At 35.5% G+C, this 14,080-nt stretch overlaps 1 protein-coding gene across 1 annotated transcript; it reads left to right on the top strand.

Moving 5' to 3' along the window:
- Positions 1-2,804: 2,804 nt before the first annotated feature.
- LOC129273576 (homeobox protein Hmx) lies at positions 2,805-13,533 on the top strand. The gene is made up of 2 exons (XM_054910632.2): positions 2,805-3,905; positions 12,743-13,533. The coding sequence occupies exons 1-2, from the start codon at positions 3,383-3,385 to the stop codon at positions 13,435-13,437; spliced, it is 1,218 nt and encodes a 405-aa protein (XP_054766607.1). The 5' UTR covers positions 2,805-3,382; the 3' UTR covers positions 13,438-13,533.
- Positions 13,534-14,080: the final 547 nt, after the last annotated feature.

The raw sequence follows: 14,080 nt of genomic DNA, 5'->3' as shown, positions 1-14,080 counted from the left end.
GCTTACATGATATCATGATTTGTAGTGTCAAAAGCCTTTGACAAATCAACAAAAACACCAAATAGAAAAGAATTGCGTTCAAACGCGTCCACAATCTTGTTTACGATATCAGTAAGAGCCATACTTGTTGAATATTTGTTTCGAAAGCCACACTGATAGCTACCCAAAATATTACATTTATCTAGGAACTTGACAGTGCGTTTATATACAATCTTTTCAAAAATCTTTAGAAAAAAGATAGAACAGATATAGGACGGTAAATTTATAATTCTCATTTATCACCAATCTTAAACACAGGGGTTACCGAGCAATTTGTAGTTTATCTAGAAAGATTTCATTCGAAAGAGATAAATTAAATATATGGCACAGAGGTTTACACATTTCTTTTATTATACACTTTATGACACGTGGACTAAAGTCATCAATTCCAGAAGCTGTATTATTCCGAAAGGTGTTTACAATACTGCATAATTCAGCTTTAAATGTTTCATTAAAAAATTGTATTTTATCACAACATTGATAATAATGATGACAATTATAATCAGCAATATCAAAAGTATCAGTAATATATGCATTCATGGTTGAGAACTATAATAAGCCAAAGTGCTTCTCGTAAAGTCATCTCTACATGAATAGCATATAAAAGTTTCCTCGGCGAATACAATCTTATGTAAACTCTCGAATCGTTGTGGTTAACTCAATTCTGTATACTGGATGCAAAAAAAGGGGAACAAGAAGAAAATAACTGGAGCAACTAAGCGACTAAATGGATGCCTATTATCCCTCTTTTGTATCATTTGCATTTCCTTGATTCGATTTGTGTGTGTTCTATTACAATTCACCCGAGGTGTTTAAGGAATTAGAAGAGGCCGCACAGTCATTATCATGGTATATGGGTAATTTAAAGACATCTTAAAGTAAATTCCTCAAAGGGTTTGGCCACTTTCAATTACTGAAATGCTGTAAAGAAATTTTTCCTGGCCGTTTGATCGGTCTGATTGAGTGTATAGACACTTTAACTATAAAAGGGACAGAAAGGACGATGTGTACGGGAGAAAGAAGGATATTATGAAAGGGGGTGGGTAGGGGAGGGAGGGAGAGACAGACAGACAGAGAGACGGTGGGAGGGAAACAAGGAGGCGGGCAGAGAGGGATGGGGAGGGGGGAGGGAGAGAGAGAGAACGAAAGATCTGCTGGTTAGAATAAAATGTGTGTAAACTGAGAAAGAAATAACACCTTCTTTCATTCTTGATATTTATTTTTGTTCACGTTTTGCTACTAAACTTTAATTATGATTGTATCGTCATTAACATATTTAATGGAAATTAAATAAAACATGAATGATAAATGCCAGAATATTCTAAATATAACTAACTGGACGACAAGTTAAAAAATAAACCTAAAGACAAAATCAAGATAAAGTAAGTCAAATAATTAATGTTGATGACCACCAACGCCTATTTAAAGAATATTACACTTATCATCCATGTCATCATGGAATATGAAATTATATACACTTCGTCAAAGGGCACTGTCCGACGACGTCGTGTAAGCGAACGGTGGATTAGCTCTGACTTGAGAAAGCTTACTTTTATTACAAAGAATAATAAATAATTAGACCAATTAGATCCCTTACGCAAATCTTTGGACTTCTTTCTTTACTGGACAACAGATAACCCATGGGGACCCGGCGTAAGATATATGGCTAAATGAGGTTGTAACAGTATTCCCCCTTCTGACATTCTGAATAGGGTCGAGTAATTTGGTTAAGCCGGTTAGGTGCATGGTGCGTCGCCGCGTTTAGCTTTTCATTATTCGCTCGTTTTTGTTACTTAGAACGATATATTACGTTATCTGGGCGGCTCCAGCTCTTGCCTAAAAAAAAAGCGCAAGATACTTTATTTTCGATCAATGCATAATAACCGAGATAATGCAATTACTAATGAGCGCTAGGAATTAGCGTGGTCCGCCTGATTACCGAGTATGCACTTTGTCATGTCACTATACCGTGCCCATGTATAGTCCTTTTTAAAATTCTTTTTCTCTCGCCCCATTCCTCTTCTTTCAGTTTGTCGGCACCATTAATTGGTGTGTTTTGGTGTTCGTTGTCGCATTAAGTTTTCTTATCTTGTATGTTTGTGCGTGTGCACTTGTGTACGTGTGGGAGATGTAAAGATAGACAGAGATAAATAGAGAAAGATTAGAATGGAGAGATGGTGGGAGAAATATGATTTATGAAAAAGGAATAAAGAATGAGAGAGAAAACATATTTTATTCTCGTGTAATACGAGAGACAAAATAGACATAAAATAGATAGCGGGAATCGGGGAGGAGAAGAGAGTGTTCAGTACAGGTGATAGATACCAAAATTAGTATTTATTTAAAATAATCCCATGTATACACACTATTGGGTGTGAATATCACGGCGAAACAATTCCAGGTCATTCACGATATTCATCAGTCATACTTATATATTGTCTTTTATCAAACAATTCCTGAGCCATTGATCGAATTTCAACGAAGAAAATAGAGAAAATAGACACATTACATTGCCAAAGTTCGAGTTATACAACTGGCTGCTTTGCCAATTTTGACCACACGTGCTGGTTAACATATTTTGTGTATGAAATCATATTTTTAACAATACAACCAAGATTTCGCGAGCGATGGCGCCTGCCCCCAACGACGGAAGACGAGACGAGCATACTGTGAAGGGTGAGCTTGTGTGTTTTGTGTGTGGGTGTGTGTATGTATAACGCACAAACAATTCCCTAGGTAGCTATCTCAGCTTGTCGAAGATAATCACTGACAACTTTTGTCACAGACCATTGGTCGCATTTATCCAGCACTGGCTTTTTTTAACCACCACGGTCATTATACCTCCTCCCCGTCTCTCTGTCCCTCTCAGTTCCTCCCTCACTTCATTTAAAGAAGAGACCATCAAGTCTTTGTGATGCTTTCACTATTTTGATTGATAAATTGACAGAAAGAGTCAGCGATCATTGGCGCCACTCGATATCAACACTTTTTGGACACTTCACTGAGCCCGCCCACTCCCTTGCCCAACTGGCAAGCATTCGCTATCTCAACTTTGGAGCAGGTGGATTGGTCTTATGGTCGGGAACGCATCTCTTGCTCTGAGTTTCTTTGAAACAACCATCTCATGTCGACGGTAATACTTGAAGTTACTGCTAGAGAACCCTATTAGCCGATGATTTTCTTCAGGAAAGAATTTTGTGTCTTAACAGTCGAGCAATGATAAGCTGAACAAATATTCGAAATACTGGAGATACTAGCGTGAAGTTGATAAAATAAACTTGTCATAGAATAATTAGAGACTCGTCAACCTTTGACTCATTGAAAACATTTGTGATCTGTATCTATGGACAGTAGTCGTGAATTTTCAGGAGAGGATCCAGGAACTCCGTCTCCACGCCACGAAACACGCAAGATGCGTCAATCACCAGATCGTCCGAGTCATCACACAGCTCGCCCCGCCGCATCTCTGGCGTCGCAACCACTCCGCCCTGCTCACTATCCTGATGACGACGACCACTACAGAACGCACAGCCCTCCTCCGAGCCAGCCTAGAGCGAAGGGATTCAGTATCGAGAGCATTCTATCTCCGACGGACAAGCACCAGAAATCACCGAGGTCGCCACCGATGTCGCCCCCGAGTCCGTCGAAGTCGACCAACGGGTGCAATGATGGACTTCTGTACAGCAGCTCTCGACATCCTCTCTCGCCGACAGGTCCCGGGCTTGGACGGGCGGCGTTAGATGAGCTCGCCGCACACAGAGCAGCGGCTCTCCATATCCCGACTGCTGCACTCCCCTTTTCTCATCTAGCACACAATCCTGCATTTTATGCCTGGATGCATGGGGCGTCCTTCTTACATTATCATGGTGAGTTATACAGCTATAATAACTACCCTTCTCACCATTTTTTTTTATTATTCTTTCTATTTAAAAGAAAGTATATATGTATATCTAGATTAATCTATCAAGTAGCTATTCGACAAAAATATATATTTCGTTTTTATTTACCCTCAGAAGGCGTAACAAAAATGAATATCATCAACTAAAACAATAAGAATTCTTCTCAAAAGATATTGTATTACTTGGTCTCGATTTTTTTCGCTCAGAAATTCATAGTTTTTATAATCTTTGAGCTCATTACTATGGCATCCGCCCTCTTAACTGATGTTTTTTTTTTAATTCAAAATGAAAATAAATAAAAAAGCAAACACAACAAGAAACAATAATATATTTTTTTAATTATTTGAATAGCTTGTTATGTATTTATGATAAAATAACTCCTCGAAAGTGGCGATTTAGAGGATGGACCCCGTTTGATATGGCAATGGTTAAATATAGGTCATTTATATCAAAATTTATTGACACCGTCACACTGGAAGAATAAAGTTGAAATATGGATTCATTTTTTCATTTAACATGCACGCTTATAAATATTGTTTCTATACCCTTTCTGGTGGGAGTTGGAATAAGGATTTCTGTCAGTACTACTAGATTCAAAAGATGACATCATCTTTGTAATTTAAGAAACATTTAATCTTTATATATAAATTGGGAATTCTATCATTCAAAGACCCTCTGTTATGATATATGCAAATGATAAAATAATATGGACTATTGGGTTTAAACCAAGGGGTTTTGTTTTGGTTTTTTAAACTTTAAATCAGAGAGCATTCCAAACTTTCATTAGAAATTCAATCTTTATGAACATAATTTCCTAATCTAAATTGTGGAGTTATCTGTATAATTTTGCATCTTAATTTTTTTTTGTGGAAAATATCTTTTGAGTATTTTTCCATATTTTCTTTAAGAATCAGAGATAACTTTACTTAATTTTTAATCAGTTTCACGTCATCCCTTTGGAAATTTATCAAATTGTTTCTCAATTATTGATCAAGCAAATCCACTTGGCACTCACAAATTGGTGACCCAATGAGAATTGCCAAAGTTGTCCAACTTTTTTAAATGAATAGTCTGTATTTTAAATGTTGGTAACCCTTCTACATGTATTTTGCGTTTCTCCTGCTCACCTTTGTTATTATTATTTCTACTTGTGTCCCATGGAAGACCAGCTGTAAAACATCGATGGGGATGAAAATCCATGGGCTATTCCTTTTGTCTAATAGTACTTAAAAAAAAAGCCTAACTGTGTTGAATCTTATGCGATTTTTTCAAATTCTTTTCATGATTGAAAACAACACACACAAACAAACAAACAAAGTCTTTCCAAAGTTTTCGAACAATGTTGATTTAATTCTTGTAACACGAGCGTACAGAGGGGGGGGGGGGGGGGGGGCTTCGGGCCTTGCAGGGGGTAATGCCCCCAAAATTTTTACAACTAAGAAAAATATATCTGAAAATGAAAGAAAAGGTAAAGGAGAGGAAAGGAAAGGGGGAATATTATATTATTATCTGAATATTATGCCAACATGTAAAAATATTCGATTTTTGTTATAATTTTTTTTTCTCGTACGCTTCACTCACTAGCATCTTTTCTTAGAACATTTGCTCCATCCGCCATATCTGGCCCCTCATTTTTTAATTACTCATACAGAGTGATATGATTATTTTGTCCCGTCTCTCACGACATAGAAATGCGCGACTAATTATTTTCAAAAACCTACTTTTATGAAGAAAAAAATGATTACACAACTAATATAAATTTAGTTTGCGTAGGTAGATCAACTCGTTAAAAGTGACGTTTTTTATTTTCTGTTGTTATGTGAATGTAAAGTTTGAATTATGAAGAAATTAATGACATTTATAATCACAGTTAAATATATAAATCATGATGAATCACGAAAAGGCATCATTTGTCTATTATACAGTGTATTTTTAAGAAGATCGTCAATTTCGACAGTCATTTTTCTTATTGATGATTCTATGACCTTGCATAGTACGACACGTTTTTTATATGCACGCGTCTATTTTTTAATGAGTAAGAAAGTCTTAAATAAGCATGATAAGTGGCATATCTTCTATCAACCTGTGAGATAATAAATTCACAATGTTTCGTCAAACATCTTGACGCAACACGGTCTTGTTTATTTAATACACTGGTTTTCTCTGACGTTATTATACGGACTTCCCAAATTGATGCAATGTTTTCACATCAACGTTGAGAATACTCTGAAGATGTTTGGAATCTAGATATATACCTGTTTCAACATGCGATTTTCCATGAAAACAGAATTCTGACGTCATGATTCCATCTACATGATAAGCAATAACAGGTTGAAAACAACTACTTATTATACGTAATCATGCACTTGTGCATTGGATTGGTTTAATAATCTCAATATTTTGACGTTATATTTCCCGTGTTTAAGATAACATCCGCTTTTTACATGAATTATGTTATTTATTCGAGTGAAAACAACATTTAAACTCCCCTCCCTTTATTAACGGCCATTCTTTGATTTAATTATTTGGTGCAAATTTTGTTTTGCACACTTCAAGCTTAGCTTATGTTTTTTTTTTCATTCTTATCGAAGATATGATTAGTAAATAAAATAATTGAAAAAGATTAAATATAAAACATCTAATTGTTTTGTGCCTTTTGATAATTATTTTAGTATTCATTTTGTAATGAGCAGATGAGTGAATATAAAACACCGTCATAATGTATTTCTTGCTTTATATCATTTTTTTTATTAATAATTATTAATTGATTCGAGTCATTCATTAATAGATATCCTCTTTATAATTTCCATTCGACGGTAAGGCTTATGCATGATAGTAGTCTATCCCTTTTTATTTGGGGTTATCTTCAACAAAACTACACGAAATAGTTGTGAGTTACTTATTGCAAAGTGACATGTTTATGACCTAAAGAGGTGTATATTACATGTCTTACAACATTCACATGAATGAAATATTGAAACATGATTTAGAAAATTACATTTTGTAACTGAATTACATATATAACAGAAGATAAGTCCATTTAGTCCCATTTGATTTCTATTTATTTCCATTAACATTATAACACCTCTAAGAGTGACTCGCATAAGAGAAAAATAAGTGAACATGATACTCGTACCACATATTGCCTCGGGCGAGACTTCGCGAATTCTAAACATAGCTTTTCTTCAAAACTGCATTAATTACTCTATATGTGGGAGAATATTTACAAAAGTGAATAACTATTGAAGTTTATATTCTTAATGGGCGGATACATACTTACCATCACTATCATCGAGCACGAATTAATAATTATATCTTTGTTTTGCATTTTTATCTTTTTTTTATTTTTCGATTTTTACTTCATCATAAAAAAACACCTTCAAATTAAAACTTTTTATACACATAATATAGTATTGTATTTCTTTTATGCTTATTTTATAATTACTCTAAAACATTTTGCTTCAACAACATACATCTTGTTTATTATGCTTATTTAGTTGAAACGTTCATTAAGAGATGCTAAGATTAATTTGGTCAATGAAACATGTTGCCTATAACACTGTTTTATATTCTATTTTTAAAAATTGATCTTGTAGATGAAATTCATTAAAAGAAAACATCAAGATAGGCATCCACATGGTGGCGAAGGGCAGAAATAGAAGGAGTTTACAGTTAGTAAAAAATATCTTCAATATTCATAGTGTTGGTAAAACGTTTATATAATCACTTTTAATTAAACGATCACGTCATTACCTGTTTCCACTTTGATGACGTCCCTTCTCGGATGATCTTTCAAATTCCTCTGGCACTTTAATTCGTGCCAGTGGTCGCGAAATGCATTCTATCAATTTCTTGGATTATTTACCCCTCTATTCTTCCAACTTTCTGAATCCCGAAGAAACCACAATGCATTTAATCGCGGCCTGAATGTAACATTCCTAGCTCTTTAGCAGCCCTTTTGTATTCGTTAATTGCCCTTTAAGCATCTGTCCCACACCGCGTCCTGGTTCATCATCTTACAGTATTCACCCCTTTCTTTCATTCGTCGAAAAAAAGGGTGAATTAAAGGTATTCAGGTAATTCCATTCAACTTCAATTCTATACGAGCTCTAAGTCTATTCTTCTCTCTAATTCGTTATACCCTTGCTCATTTGAAGGAAGGTGTTTTTAAACGGCTTGACGTTTCAGAAGCGAAGGGAGAAAAAAAAAAAGGTTAAGGCTATACCAACTCAGTATATAGAACAGAGACGTGATGAAAATAATCATTTTTTATTTACCCCATTACCATGATTAAGATATTTTTCATCATCATCGACTTTCTTTTGACAAGTGAAGGAGCTTAATTTTGATACGCCCCAATCTTTCTTACAAACTTACAAAACTGGAATTAATAAGACTAGTATAGCTACGACATGCTGTCTTATCCATAATATTCAAAACAAAACTAAGTGCACTTCTAGTTCTTGTTTTATCACGCATTATCATGATTATCTTTGCAACATGTTTGGAGGTTGTGAAAAATCGATAGATCGTCGGTTTGTCGGAACTTTGCCACAACTGCTTTAATTATGGCATTAAGTGTTTGCAATGAACTGAAAGAAATCGACTGTTTGATGGAGCCTACAACTGCAATCGATCAGAGATGATCTACTCCTGAAATAAACAGCTTGTTCAACGATGATCGTAAATTATTTTCCGTATGCGTTCATTACCAAACAACACCGTTACCCCTCATGTACTCTCTCTCTCTCTCTCCCTAGCTACCATCTCTCTCTCTCTGTATCCACGCTCTTTTCTCTTCGTTTCTTTCCAATTCCCTTCCGTTGGGTCCTTTTTTCTTCCGGGGGCTTCCCTCTCCTTTATCTTTACATCACATATCTCCTCACTGTTATCTCTCTATAGAGACTCTCAAGACAATCTTTATTAATATCATAAACCCATCGAAATGTGTTTAAAATACTTTCTATTTACAATATAAACTATTTTTTATCAAAATTGATAAATCATTTTCGTTAATTGACAATACTATCGCTTTGACAAAACTTTTTTTTTTATTCTTTAATACAAGTTCTATTAATGGCCCCTCTCGTAAGTTATACATATTGGACTCTGGGTAGATTGTACATTTAGATTAAGACATGTGTATCACTCGTTTTCACTGATTTATTAAAGGACAAGTCCACCCCAACAAAATGTTGATTTGAATAAAAAGAGAAAAATCCAACAAGCAAAACACTGAAAATTTCATCAAAATCGGATGTAAAATAAGAAAGTTATGACATTCTAAAGTTTCGCTTAATTTCACAAAACATTTATATGCACATCCTGGTCAGTATGCAAATGAGGGGACTGATGACATCACTCACTCACTATTTCTTTTGTATTTTATTATATGAAATATGGAATATTCTAATTTTCTCCTCGTTGTCCTGTGAAATAAAGTTATATTCCTCCCTGAACATGTGGCATTACCATTGTTATAACATTGTATGGTTCAGTTAAGTTGGTCCTTGATGTCAAATTGGTAAAAATTGAAATATTGTATAATTCAAACAATAAAAAACAAAAGAAATAGTGAGTGATGGACATCATGGACTCTCTCATTTGCATACCACTGAGTTGTGTATATAACTGTTTTGTGAAAAATAAGCGAAACTTTAAAATGTCATAACTTTCTTATTTTACATCCGATTTTGATCAAATTTTCAGCATTATGCTTGTTTGATTTTTCTCTATTTATTCAAATCAACATTTTTCTCGGGTGGACTTGACCTTTAACGTTTAATCAATATCGTCTTAATCAAGCAATTTGGCGAGCAACTATCACATCTTTCAAACGAGCTAGCCTGAAAGTTTTCATAGGCCTATATCATGGGACCCCTGATGGATATATTTTTTTCTGCTAAATGATTTCATAATGATATGTAGTTGTAAATCCTCTTAAATTCTTTAATTAAAACCACCTAAAAGTGTTTGTCAGTGTTCACTTCATTTCTGCATTACATGATAGCACGTCCCGAAGTAGAATAGTGTAAATGATATGAAATGATAAAAATCCGGTTTAAATTTTTAAATAGAGCGAGTAAAGGCATACTGAGAGGGGGCAAAGATGGGGGGGGGGGTAGAAAGAGGTGCCTATTTCAATTCATTATTCGTCTTATTCTTCGTTTGTTTTTTATGCGGGCCAAAAGTTGAATAGTTAATATATCTGAATTATGTGACATTTTATTCTAATAGTGATAACGAACTACTCCATAAAACCTAGTTAAAATTCCCTTGTATGCACATTTGATGTGATTAGATTATAAACTTGCATTACATTCACTATAATAACAAGTCCACTGAAACATTGTTCTTGTTCAAGTTGAAAGTCATGCTACGAATCTCGTTTTTAGCGGGGTGATAAAGATTGATAAAATGACCAAATTTCCGCAGACAGTTTAGAGAAACGAATTGACAGAGTCTCACCGCGGTGAAGGGTACCGCTCATCGTATTACGAAAACCACTCAAGTTTAACGAATTCTAACGAATTGCATTCATTAATTTAAATATCGTAATGTCGGTAGTCTTTTCTTATACCTAATCACTCCTAACGCATCACACGCGCGTCGTTTTGCCCACATATCCGCCTTTGGTAAAACGCGCATAATTTTAACTTTGTGCGTCTTTAACTCAAGAACGATTTTTTTTATTGAGGTGAATCAAAAATAAGGTAATGCCAGTAGGCTGAATCGTGTTAGCATTTCCTCCCACTTAACTGTAATTACTGTAAGAAAGTGAGCGTGTTTCCTGCTTTTACATTCACGCAAATAACTGGCAATATGATGATGATCTCGGTCGTAACTGTTTGACTGAAGACTCGATGAATGTGAAATGTCACACACTGATTTCTTAGGTTAGAAACCCCCGTGAGTACGCCCCCCCCCCTCTGGATGTGAACTTATTGTTAAGGTATACTACCTTGATCATGTTCTGTTGAAACAAAAACTCATAGATGAATCCATGTTTTTAAAGCCTATTTTTAGTTTTGGTAGAGAGTGCACGTCACTATTCTAATTCATTACTACATTTTTGTTTAAAACAAAATCAATTTCGTAATAGATTTTGACATAATATTCAGAAAATAATATCATATTTCACCCCTCTCTTTACTTTTCTTTCTTTTTTCTTGGTCGCGATTTTTTTTGGGGGGTGGGGGGGGGGGGGGTGGGGGTGGCGGCACGAGCCCCAAAGGCCCCCCCCATATGTACGCCAATGGTTTCCAGCACAATTGTTGTAACCATTACCTTCTGACCTGGGATCGAATCTAGTCAATTCATAAAAGAGTCACAGTGACTCGTCGTTCTAGTCAAAATGTCTTCATTGTATTGTAGTCATTTTTACAGAATTTTAAATGTAATAGGCCCTATGTGTCAGTAATTAAACAGAGCACACTTCTTTATAGTTTCATCAACTACTTCCTCGCAATTTAAGCCCGATCTAATATACGGTGTGTAATCAACTCCATATACATTTACATCTCGTGGCTATTTATCCAACAATTGTGATTAGGATACGCATAATCATTAGCAAATGAGTAATGTGTTGACAATGAACAAATTTTGTATAAATTTGTGCATGAAAATTCATCCAAATTTTAGAATGCGAGATAGATGTTACTTCGAGACCCTCATTATGACCAACTATTCTTGTGATACGCTGATCAAAGAAATATACATGAGGTTTACCTGTCATAATTGATATTCTACAGCATTAGAAATCACTCTCTCTTTCTATCAAACGCATCTTTATGAGAAATGCAGATTCAGGAAGGCAGTTATTTTGTCTTCTTATCATTGCATTGTGCACGGTCATTAATTTACTAGGTATAAAAATTTAACTCAAATTTTGATGTAAAATTAATGTTTTAGTCAATAAGTGTATACTTCTCTTTTGCCTGGCCCAGAATACCGCGTTCGTAAATGATAAGAATAATGCATTAATTATACGGGTATTGTTGAAATGGGTTTACATGCGCTCATTATTAATCTATTTAAGTCAAAATATGAGCTTAGAACATCGATGATAAATGGCCAAAGAAAATACCAAGTCGGTCATTAAATGGGATACCATCAATCGAAAGCTGTCGTGCACGCTTTGTAGAAAAATCATTTTGTAAAGTTGTATACCTGAGAACCGATGCACTCATTTATAATGTATAACCGGGAACCGATAAAAACTCGATTCACTGCGTCATTCCTGCAGGAAATCTTGTTTTGACAAAGGTAATGACTATCCCTAATACCATAGCTTGAAGAAAAGCAATTATATACAAAGTCACATTTTTCATAGGAAAATGATAAAACACAGTACAAGTTTTACAAGTTTTTAGGTCTATCATACTCAATTTTGCTTGTATAGAATAAGTAACGTTTCCTGTCATATATTGCTGCATGGTAAATAATTTCAGTTAGAGTTGATAAAATATTTAAACGAACAAAACGGTTTATATATGGCAAATCAAACACAATAATTCATCTGTTGTGGCACCTGTTATTTCATCAAACCCTTATTTCAAGTAAATAAAATAAGAATCTTGTTTTTCAATGTAGATTCCTAGATCGTATTGATTCTTAGTAGCTTCCCTTTACATAAAGTAGCCTATTCGATATCATTAAAACTTCAAATGAATAAATGATAGGCCTATACTATTTTACAAGCATAAAACCCCGACTCGTGACGTCGAAGAATTGTAGAAAAACTCATTTTAGATGTTTGATTTATTTCTTTCTTCTTTGTATTTCTTTTTATTCTCCTTATGCAGGTATGCCGGGATTCAGCTCTCACCCACCAATAGCCCAGCCGTTGACCAACAGTAGCCGCCTTGCTATGGCAAAGGACATCTCGCCTAGACCAACTCAATCTCATAGCAGCTTCGGAGAGGAAAGCGGCGAAAAAGATAGCCGTGATCGAGAATCACCAGATCCTGAGCTCCGTCGAAATGACGGACATGAAGAGGACGATGACGACGACGATGATCCGTCTCCACAAAAGAAGAAGAAAAAGACGAGAACTGTATTTTCGCGAAGTCAAGTGTTCCAGCTTGAATCGACGTTTGAAGTTAAGCGTTATCTGTCGAGTTCTGAGCGGGCTGGACTGGCAGCAAATCTTCATCTGACGGAGACCCAAGTAAAGATATGGTTCCAGAACCGTCGTAACAAGTGGAAGCGACAGATGGCCGCCGAGCTGGAGGCAGCAAATCTGGCTCACGCAGCTCAGATACGCGCTCAAGCAAACCTCGCGCAGGCCAGCGCTGCACACGCCCATGCGCATGCGCAACGCATGGTCCGCGTACCAATTCTTTACCATGAGAATCATTCTAACACTGGTTCGAGTATGCACTCGCCTAATGTCTTGCCTTTCCCTATGCCCTACCATGGATCGTACCATCAAATTAACTCCTCATCAACATCTACATCATCGGCAAGATCACCGCCGTCAACGAGTATCGTCACATGAAATGTATAATGCGCCGTTAATGGAACGATATTATTCTTAAGTAGAAGAAAATGTTTTTGATTTTGTAGGGCAAAGGTATATGCATGTGTCCTTAATCAGAAAGAAAGTGATAGATGGTAGGTGGAATGAAGTTTCCAGAGTGCTGCGTTTATGGGTTGTATAACAACTCGATTTATTTATTCTATTGATGGACTCCGGAAGGACTTGCAGAGTAACAAAATAATGATAAAAGCCTAGAGTTTTTATCTTTTAAGTTTTGGATCTGTTTTCTGGTAACGTTATCATTAACTCTAACTATCATCTCTGTTTCGACGAACAGTACCCTCCAACATTAAAATGATAAATACCATAATAATTATGTAAATCATGTATCAAGTGTACCTGGATCCATGAGGGATATGCTGTATATTTGTTTTGATATCTTAAAATGGCACTGATACAGAATCGAATTTGAGTATAGCTTAAAGCATATTTATATGAATACAAATCAACATTAGTAAAATTTATTTTCCACAAATTTAAATCTCGTGATTTAGATTTTCCCATCAATTACCGTGTTTACACTTGATCGGCTTTTGGTTCAGAACCAAAAGCCGATGCAGAATCGGCTTTTGGTTTGCGTTTACACGTTGTTACAGCTCGC

The sequence above is a fragment of the Lytechinus pictus genome, chromosome 12 (assembly GCF_037042905.1).
Source record: "Lytechinus pictus isolate F3 Inbred chromosome 12, Lp3.0, whole genome shotgun sequence".
In the NCBI taxonomy this organism is placed as follows: Eukaryota; Metazoa; Echinodermata; class Echinoidea; order Temnopleuroida; family Toxopneustidae; genus Lytechinus; species Lytechinus pictus.
The sequence above is the reverse complement of the archived record's forward strand: the minus strand, read 5'-3'. Positions and strand labels throughout refer to the sequence as shown.

Excerpts from the sequence above, each read along its gene's own strand:
- LOC129273576 (XM_054910632.2), top strand. The coding sequence starts at position 3,383 with ATGGACAGTAGTCGTGAATTTTCAGGAGAGGATCCAGGAACTCCGTCT. Across the intron at positions 3,906-12,742 it reads GTCCTTCTTACATTATCATG|GTATGCCGGGATTCAGCTCT; the intron begins GTGAGTTATACA and ends CTCCTTATGCAG.